The 10,761-nt window shown below is 42.9% G+C and overlaps 1 protein-coding gene across 1 annotated transcript; it reads left to right on the top strand.

Moving 5' to 3' along the window:
• Positions 1–653: 653 nt before the first annotated feature.
• LOC103635517 (pfkB-like carbohydrate kinase family protein) lies at positions 654–10,417 on the top strand. The gene is made up of 9 exons (XM_008657950.2): positions 654–826; positions 906–1,025; positions 1,857–1,959; positions 2,079–2,126; positions 5,189–5,286; positions 5,386–5,500; positions 8,924–9,006; positions 9,088–9,649; positions 10,006–10,417. Exons 1-9 carry the CDS (start codon positions 749–751, stop codon positions 10,053–10,055), a joined length of 1,257 nt encoding a protein of 418 aa, XP_008656172.1. The 5' UTR covers positions 654–748; the 3' UTR covers positions 10,056–10,417.
• The last annotated feature ends 344 nt before the right edge of the window (positions 10,418–10,761 follow it).

The following is a 10,761-nucleotide window of genomic DNA, read 5'->3' as shown; positions in this document are numbered from 1 at the left end:
CTTAGGCATGTTGGAAATATCGTGATATTGTTCCAATCCGTCATAGTGATAGTGATAGGTCTATAGATATGAGATACATTATCGAGAAAACAAGAACCACAAACAAATACTTATCCACAAAGCAAAAAATATACCGGTATGTGTGTTTGGTGTTTGTGTATTGCATGTGCACCTCACTAAGTGTTGAACGTTTCTTCTGATCAGCAAATCTTAGGAACACATACAGAAGAACTGGAGCTAAGATCCACGGAATCCATCTTGGACAGGAAATGAAACCAAATTTGACCACTAAATGCCTAAACTTGACTTGAGCTACGAGATTCATTTTCATATATAGCATATAACATCTTCACATATAGCTTATAACATTAAACAAGACTAATATATACCTAAATTGATCATTAAATACTTAATTGTTGCATTAAATCCGGTTTCCCGGCAAAAAATGTCGGTTTACCGGTCTAAAATAACGGTTTACCGGTCCCAAAAACGATTTATCGGCGGTTTTCGGTTTTTATGAATTTTTTCAAATTTTTCAAATTTGGAACGAATTAGAAAAAAAACCCGGTGGTTAACCGAAACCGCACCCCGGCGGTTTCGGTAAACCGACCGGTTTACCGCCGGTTTTTACCGGTTTTTCTAAACCTTGCGTGCGCCACCGCCAATGGCAGCAGGAATCCTCTGATCCTCTTTCCCGCACATCCAAAGAGGCGCCGCCGTCCTCTGAAAAATCCTAGCCGCTTTCTACATGGCCGAGCCCGCCAACCGGCGGATGGAGGCCGTCCGCCGTCACCTCCTTCTGCCTTCACCCGCGCCGCTTCGCCCTGTAGGTGCCGCCGTACCGCCCGACCTTGATTTCCCTTTTGCTTACCTGATTTTCTTTCCCTACTCCCCCCTGTTTGCAGAATCCGTTAAGCAGCCTCGCGGAGGTGGAGCCCAGCCCGGTGATCATTGGCGGGATGGTGCTGGATATCCATGCCAAGCCTTCCGTGCCGCCCCATCATGGTACCACTGTCCCTGGAATGGTGCGTGTGCCTTTACTCTTCTGGTACTTTCGTTGGTTTATGACAATCGAGGCATAATCGTTTCACGGACTAATCGACCATGAGCAACAAGGATTCGGTGGAATGTGAAGTAGAGTTGAGACCGTAGGCTTGACTTGTTTGGTCTGTGTTCCCTATCTGTGTTCTTAACTGGTTTGCAACTAATGCACACCGTGTGTCTGATGGTCGTTTGCTGCACCACGTGTTTACGCATCAGGACACCCGCTGGTTCATGTTACCTATTCAACCGTTTGATTTTTATCTTCTGAGATGGTAATGTCATGTACGGAGTTTGCGTATAAGGTTCATGTTAACAAGTGGGGAGGATTGCAAATAGGTAAGGTCATCTTAGTATACGGCTCCACTGTTGGGGTTTGCAGTGGAGTTCCATCCACATCATCGCGTAACCTAGTGCTAATTTAGTCAGTATCAGTGAGAAGCTAACCTAGTGCTAATTTAGTCAGTATCAGTTAGAAGCTCAGTGATCATTTTCTCTTGCTACAGTTGTGGTACTTATCTGCTTTAGAATGTGGTTAAGTTATATTATGGGTACAAACTTGTTTGGAGACTTACATGAATATAAGATAAGATGTTTTCAGTTCTCACTTTAATCCTTTAAGTGTTTTTAGTGATTCCTTGTTTGTTTTTTTATTTTCATCCAAATTTCAATACCTTTTATAGTTTTACTTTGCTAGTTTGTATCATATGCATTTGCTTCATCCATAATTTGGGACGATACAACTGCTAAGTAGTTTATAACTTTATATGACATTCGTACAGATATTTACTTAATAGAGAGTTTGTAATAATTAGGTTAAATACATCAGTGGAGGCGTAGCAAGAAATATTGCTGAGTGCATGTCAAAGCTTGGGACACAACCCTTCATGATAAGTGTTGTTGGAAATGATTTGGCAGGTATCATGCAGTTTCTTGTTTCTTTGTGAGGGATATGTATCATCTACTATAGTGATCTACTTTGTATTATGCTTTGTTTACTCCTGTACATATACTCTAATAGTTCTACTCTGCTGAAGGGGACTTCCTTTTGAAGTACTGGAGGTCAGCTGGATTATGTTCAGAAGGTGAGTCTGAAGATAGCCATATTGTGACTTCTTTTTATTTTTCAATTTGGATCAAGTAGCTCACTGTTTCTGTTATTTTCCATTACTCTTATACTATTTGTGGTACTTAGTTGAAGGTCTGTATTTTTGGTGCTGTAAGATAATGGACTGCTTGATATATTGCATAGGAGAAGGTTGCATATATATAGAGACCCAGGGAACCCTAACCCTAATGGGTCGGCAGCCCAACAACGGTGCCAACCCGTCTACGGATACATGTAGGAACACACACTCTAACATCCCCCCGTAGTCGCAACGAGAGCACCGCAAACAATGACACTGGAGCAGAAGCCGAAGGTAGGAGTCGACGGGTTGAAATCCCCCCGCAGTCGCAGCGTAGCGAGGATGCAAGTGTTGTGGCTGTAGTAGGGACCGATGTGCACGCCATGTGGATGATAGCCCCTCGATGCCGAGGTAGCCGGAGTCGGAAGACATGCAGTGGTGACCTCGTTCTTTGGAGGAGTCGACGTTCGAGCGTCAACAATCGGTGGGGCGACACAACAAAAGAACACCAGCAGGTCGAGGACCTTCTTGCTTCTTCTCTCATTCGGTCATCGAGGAGCCCCGCCAGAGAGGTCGGCGACACCGTACGTGTCTGCGCCAGTCAGGGTGGTTGTGCCCACGGTAGAATAGAAGGGGTATCGACGGATCCGGCCGGGAAGGCCACGACAACGACGGATCCAACCATGAAGACGTCAATCGGGCCAAAGGGACGACGGATCCAGCCGGGAAGGCCGTGGCAGCGATGGAACCAACGATGGCGGTGATGAAGGGGAGGGCGACACGGCGGGTCCAGCCAGGCAGGGGTCTGCGTCGGACCTGGCAGGGGTACGACGCCGACGCCGACGCCGGGAGAGCCTTGAAGGAGAGGAAGGCGCTGCGAGGCGTCTGAGGCGAGGGCAGACAACAGCCACAGGGAGAGAGCAGAGCGTCACCAGCCAGCGGCACTGTGTGGAAGGCCAGCTGGAGGAGGGGCCGCCATGGGCACGACGGGGAGAGAGCAGAGGTGGCAGGGGGGGGGGGTGTGCGCAAGAGGACACCGTAGGTGAGGAGGAGGCCGACGCTGGGGGAGAGCACGCCGGCAACACACCCGCCTTGGGCGCTCGCCGGCCAGGGGGTCATGCCGGCTAGGGACCGCTGCTCGCCGGGGCTGGGTGGTGTGGGCGTGCTTGGTCTAGGGCACGGCGCGGTCCGACAGCGCGGATTCGAGGACGGACAACAGTGGCGGCACGGATCCGGGTGCCAGCAGCAGGAAGCGCGGCTAGGGGGTGGCGGCGCAGTCTGGCCGGAGGGGAGTGACGCGATCTCGTCAACGAAGGGGAGAAGGGCGCGTTGGTGTGTGGAGCTGCGCTGGCCTGGGGAACAACGTCGTCGCGAGGGAGAGCTCGGACTTGAGAGAGCAAAGGGAGTCGGAGTTGAGGGAGGGCGTGTCCATGGTGGCTGGCGGCCATGCATGCCGGCGAGGGGCTCCAGCAGGGGGAGGAAGACGCCATGGGAGACCCCTGCGCGAGCTCGAGGGAGCAGGGACGCCCTGCAGCCCCTGCTGGTGGTGGTGAAGGGGTCCGTGGTGAGGTTTCCTCTGCATTTGCTGAACAGGGAAGGGGAAAGAGATGGCTGGTGGCGTGTGGGATGGGGGCTGCCCCCGGGAGTGATGGAGGAGCCTACCGGGGACGGAGGCGTGGAAGCCGGTGGCTGACGGCCTGTGCCGGGGGTGGCCGACAGCTGTGGGAGGGAAGGGTGAAAACCTAGCCCTCTGATACCATGTAAGATAATGGACTGCTTGATATATTGCATAGGAGAAGGTTACATATATATAGAGACCCAGAGAACCCTAACCCTAATGGGTGGGCAGCCCAACAGTAGTGCCAGCCCGTCTACAGATACATGTAGAACACACTCTAACAGGTGCAACAAACAAATCTAACGTCTTATTGTGTCATCTAATAATAGACTTCATTGGTTCTTGGTGGTCAAAGAATGAGCCATCACATTCCAAATTTGCACTTAAAATTACCTTGTTGTAGTGAGCGTGCAACATCAATTTCTGTGACATATTGTGCATTTTGTGAAAGTAATAGAAGCGAGGTGAAATCCTACTGATATAGAATGCTGTACTACCTTTCTGTTTATCAAGCCGCTGCAATTAATGTCATATATAAGTACTTTGGTTGTACATTTTGGTTCTAAAGAAAACCTACATAGTTGTTATACATGGGCTTCTAAGTTCTACCTCGAGTAAATATTGTTTGGTCTGACTAGTTTTCCTCTGATGGATGCTTATCCTATAAAAACTTCAAATGCTGGTACAGGTGCATAACAGTAGCTTTCTTGTGAGCTCAACAAAACTGGTTGTATTTGTATTTTGATAAATTTAATCATTATGATTTAGATAGAAAATTTCAAATAAAGACTCTTACATGTAGACATATTGCACTAATGGTGTGCAGAAGGTTCTGTTACTTTGATCTCAACATAAACAATACGCGATTAATATCTTGACTTTGCTAGTTAAGGGTCTGAGGCCTCAGTTGAGAGAACCCTGGAATCCCTGCAGCACGATGGTGGGATTAGCTTAGACACCACATGACTAGGAAGGGAAAACACTCACAACAAATCCTTAACAATAGTGAACTTATCCAATAGATAAGAAAATACCTTATCTAATGAGGTATAATAAATCATACAGCTAGCTTAAATGCTATATGCTCTCCTGCTGATCAAGTTAGGCCTTGATCCAATTGCTTTGTAGCATGTTCTACATGATATGTATTTTCCAGAACAATGTTTAATTTTTTTGCTCGTAATGATCTGTAAACAACTGATATTTAAACTAACTGGATCAAGTAATATAAATAATTGCCTATAGCTAAATATTCTGAAGACTTTTTCGTATTGCTTTGTTAGCACTACATCATTTCCAAAATCGGATGGTGAACTAGAAAGAGGTTTGCTATTATTTGTGTGATGTGTCCTTCATGACAGCCTACTTTATGACATTACTTTATAATAATTGCACAAGACAGGAATTCTGCAGGTTGATAATGTTGCAACCCCAGTAGTATCAAATGTGTTTGACGGTACTGGAGAATTAATCGCTGGAGTTGCAAGTGTTCAAGCAGTTGTAAGATTTTTTTAAAGCTTTACAACACAATATGTACGTTCAAAAAAAGAGAAAAAATATATCTATCAATTATTGAATTATTTTGAATGTTTTGGGCAGGAAAATTTTATTACTTCGAGCTGGATTTATCACTTCCGTCATCATATTGCTAATGCACCACTTGTAATGCTTGATGCGAATTTATCTCCTGAGTCACTTAAAGCAGCTTGCATAAGTAAGTTGTTCCACCTGAAATTTTGTAGGGTTAAATTTATATGCACTAAAATTTTCCTGATAAATTATTTATTGATGATAACATGGAAGGTAACAATTGAATCTCCATTTATTTTAAGTTACATTGAAATAAATTTAATGATTAAGTGTTTTGCTTATAAAATTACACAAAATGTTTAGGATGTATACTGTGATTTTTATTTCTTTTTAATCATCTACAATTACAAATTCCCTAAAATTGTATATTTTGAATTCCAGTTAGTTGTAATAAATTTCATGGACCAGAACTTGTTGGAATGTTTTATTAGGAGGTATATGTTGGTTTTATTACATGTACCCCTGATCTACGTAATTTTACAATATTTATCTTTTTGAAGTACTATTATTGTATTGATGTGTATCTTAGAATGCTACAATGACTCATTTCTCTATTGATATTTCTAATAGCTTTCACAGAAAACTTAGCATCTGTTTTATACATTCCTAGTTATTAATGTTATAAATAACACTCGTACTCAATATAAGACTATCTCTAGCAGCTTACTCATCTCCCTTTCCATATTCAAACTCCACTCCACGAACAGTGTAGTTTACAGTGCAAAACAGTGTTTTGCACGGCCATATGGGTAAACTGCTGGAGACGGTGTAAGGGCACTAGGCCCAAATATACACACCAATACAGGATAGTGACCATGTACAACAAGGATTCTATATATGAAACCGAATACAATAAGGACACATGCGTAGGCATCTAACACTCCCCTAAAACTCAAACTCAAGATGGATCAAACACAACTGCTGAGCTTTGACATCCTTCGTGAAGAAATCAACCAACTGAAGCTTTGAAGATACATAGTGAATATCAATCACATCATTCTAAACATGTGCATGCATGTAATAGGTATTGACACCTATATGCTTAGTAAACTCATCGGATGCAACAAATACTAATAGCATTGATACTGTCAGTCAAAAGAGGAGTCTAGAAACAGAAACACCAAAATCTGCAAGCAACCATCGTAACCAAGTCACCTTCGCTGTTACTAGAACCATAGCATGCAACTCAGCATCTATACTCGAACAAGAAACTGATGTCTGCTTCTTAGTCTTCCAAGCAATAAGAGAGGCACCAAGAAAAACACAATACACATAAAGAGATCGATGATCAGGGGAATCACTAGCCTATGTAGCATTACAGTAGGCCTTGAGCTGTAAATAACTTGTGCATGGAAAGAATTGGTCTTATGAGATAGGCCCTGTTTGTTTCGGCTTCTAGCAACTTCTGGCCACCAAAAGCTGTTGCGGACTGCCAAACGCTCAGCTTTTCAGCCAGCTTTTATAAAATTTGTTGGGACAAAAACCATACAAAATCAACATAAACACATAATCGGTTGAGTCGTTGTAATAGTAGGAATCTGTCACTTTCTAGATCCTAAGCCCTATGAACAACTTTATCTTCCTCCACACGCAATCGTAATGATACTCAGATTCTCCCCACAGCCAGATTCTTCCCGAAGCCAGATTTTCAGAAAAGCTGGTCAGAAAAAAGCTGAACCAAACAGGCACATAGTGTCACGAAGATAACATAAGACACGAAATAAGTGGCTATAGTGGAGTTGAGTGGGGACTGAAACAAGCTGACTAGCAATATGTAGAAAATAAAAAATATGATGAGTGACACCAAGATAAACAAGATTCCTGACTATATGACGATAACACGTAAAAGTCTCACCATCAGTGTCACTAAGATGAACATTGAGCTCCATGGGAGTCTCAAAGGTACGGTGATCAGTAAGAGAAGCATAATTTAGAAGACCCTGAGTGTACTTTTCTTGAGACAGATAGTAGCTCTCAGGCATGGAGGCGACCTCAATTCTGAGAAATTAACAAAGAGGACCATGATTTGACATAAGGAACTGCTCACTTAGACTTGTGTCACACCCGGGTTTAGGGGCAAAACCGAATGCATAGCATATGTGTGCTAGGATCTATTTTCCACACATATGTTGACGTCACAAATGTAATATATCAAAAGACAATGTAATAAAGGCGTTAAAGAGAGTATAATAAAGGCGTTAAAGTGGGGTGGGTTTAGGGTGGGATGGGAGGACGGAAACAAAACCCTAGCCCTGATACCATGTGGGAAACCCTAACCCTAATGAGGGGGTGAGTGATGTATTAATAGACTGTGTTAGGTGGGCCTGGCCCATTACCGGGGTGAGATGGTAAATACACGGGGTAGAACCCTAAACGGGTACATTAACATCACCCACTGTGTAATCTCTTTGACGAATAGCAACAAGGTAAGTAGAGTGATCAATACGATAATGGCGATCACGAAGAGAAGTCCACATCTGATGAGACTAATAAAAGTGAACAATCTTGGTAGCAAATTGATCCTCCACACTAGCAGCAAGAACAAAACTTGCACGAGCATCCTCATCGAACCACAACTTGTAAGCATCGAATTGAGACTCATGATGCCATGGGATGATCAAAATCAGCAAGAAGTTTTGCCTTGTCTTCATCGGTTGCCTTCTCTGGTATCTGAGGGCGCATAAGAGTCGTGGGAGAAGGCGGGCATAGAAGCTCACCGGTGAGAAACTCCCAAAGTCGTAGGACACACATGTGCCAGTGCATCTGAACAACTTAGGTATGATAGTTGGTCCCATCAAATAGCAACAAATAGCTAAGGACAGGAACACCACCACTAGGGGAAGACGACGACATCTCAGACAAGTAGACAATGAACATTTTTGAAGGACTTAACAGTCACAGAATCATGAACATGATGAATTCACGGATAGAGGAGCAACATAGGAGGCCACACACGGTGCTTTACCAAGCAGAGGCGCCGATGCGTGCGAGCAGAGGCGGCCGGTCCAAGTGACGGCCTATGCGGGTGGGAGGCAGGCAGAAGAGTGTGCTAGCTGGCGAGTGCACGTGAAGGGCGGGTAGACAGACAAGAGTGAGCGCCGACAGACGGGTCACCGCAAGCGACGGGCAAACTCCAGTGAGCGATCACGAAGATGAGTGCCGCTAGGCTAAAGGAGTTGACTGCGAAGATGTGCAGCGACAAGGCGATGAGACAGAGCCACCAAGCGACGTGAGAGGAACGTTTAGGGAAAGAGAGAAATAACTAACCTTAATTTTTGCCTATGTATACCATCTTACGAATTGCACTCTATGAGGACTCTAGGCCCAAATATATACATCGATGCAGGATAGAGGATAGAGAGACAGACCGTGTACAACAAAGACTATATATGAGACCAAATACAACAAGGATACATGCATAGACATCTAATAATTAACAGTGTATACTTGCAAAAAAAGGTGTCAACACTTTATATTATCCTTGTCTTAATCATATTGATTATGACAAAAGGTTGATTGTAACACTATCTTGAGTTGTTTTTCGCAGTGGCATATGAATTTGGGGTGCCTGTGTTATTTGAGCCAGTCTCAGTGGTGAAGTGTCGAAGAATTGCACCAGTTGCAGAATATGTGAGTGTGAAAGATTAAAAACTACAGTATGGTTTTATTTGAAGTTTTAACACTTCATATAAATTTTCTGTGATGATTCAGATAACTTGCACTTCCCCCAATGAAATTGAGCTTGTTGCCATGGCAAATTCATTATCTCCATCAGTGAAATATAATTTTCACACAATAGAGCAGTTCAAGGAGAAAGCAGATACTGTTGAATATATTTTTCAAATGCTTAGCCCAGCAATGTTCTTCCTACTTGAGAAGGGCATCAAGTTGCTTATCGTGACACTTGGCTCAAATGGTGTTTTTATTTGTTGCAAAGAGCACACTAACTTCATGAAAGACCAGCACAAGTGCAAACAGACGCCTTTCTCCAGACAGCTACTTGAAAAAATGGACGGGTGTTTTCCATCGAACAATCTTGTTAATTTGTGCAGAGAAAGCTCTTCAAGAACATGTGTTTTTCATTTACCTGCAATATCGGCCTCTGTGATAAGCCTCACAGGTGCTGGCGATTGTTTGGTTGGTGGTGCCCTTTCAGCTCTATGTGCAGGCTTCGATATCATCCAGAGCGTTGCAGTTGGGGTTGCTATAGCAAAGGCATCTGTGGAATCTGAAGCCAACATACCTGATGACATTTCTGCTGCGAGTATTGCAGGTCTGTTGCAGTAACCTTCAACCAGTTTCTTTTGTAAAATTAATTCTTGAGTTTTTGAACTATTCTTGCAATCTACATTTTGCACTTTAACTAAAGCAATAAGGGTATTATCATTTGGAAGACTAGAACTAGAAATTCAAGCCTTAGTGTTGACCGCAGTTTAGATAAAGTGCACTTGTGAGCTTAGTGTTGATGTTCAGACTTGATTAGATCCTAGATTGTACATGAATTGCTTTATTATTATTTTTTCAATTATATAATATCTTAGCTATATAATTATAACCTCTAGGGTGTACCAGCCATCATGGCTCTTTTGATATGTCTGTTTGTACTGATTATGCATTTACCTGACACAGATGATGCACAAAGTGTATTGCATTCTGCTAAGGTGCTTTGGTGCAAATGAAGAATAGAAAAACTACCATCCCGGTGTAAATTGAAGACAGTCAGGTGCTATTGAAGCTATTGAACTCTGTTACTGTTCCAACGGCACAAGACGGATAAGAATGAAATCGCTATATATGATGGATTTTTGGTTGGAAGAACAGAGGGATCACCAATCAGAATTCTTTCTACTATAGCATATATTTTTCATGTACATTGTGGGTGCAAGTTCGATCAAGGGAGCAAATTCTGTTGTATTTTTTTAGTTAGTGAGATTATGTGATGAAAAATTGGTTAGCGTCAAATTTGCAATTGCAAAGTGACTAATATAATGACATAATATAATACACTGATAAGATATAATTGGTTGCAAGTTCAAATTCATCATTGTGATGTAGTTATGATACAATTTAGGGTGTGTTTCGTTGAACTGTGATTTTTTAAGAAAGCTGTTGTGTGGTGTGGCATATGGAAAATTAGTTGTTGGTTATAGGGTTTGTTAGGTTGGAGTGTAGCGGTGAAAAAAAGCTGATATGAGTTGTGAGCCGTGAAAAAATAGCTATAGAATAAGCTAAAACAGTTTAGTGGAAACCGCTAAAAACTACAAAATTCTTTCATATTTTTTTGTGAAGTTTCGTCCGAAAGCTGCTAAAAGCAGATTTAGAGTTGTTTTTAATTTTATACAGCAAGAATGCCCGCTTTTGGAAAAAGCTGCTGACTAATGGATT

Source organism: Zea mays, chromosome 8 (assembly GCF_902167145.1).
Source record: "Zea mays cultivar B73 chromosome 8, Zm-B73-REFERENCE-NAM-5.0, whole genome shotgun sequence".
Lineage (NCBI taxonomy): Eukaryota > Viridiplantae > Streptophyta > Magnoliopsida > Poales > Poaceae > Zea > Zea mays.
This window is presented reverse-complemented; position numbering and strand designations above follow the sequence as displayed.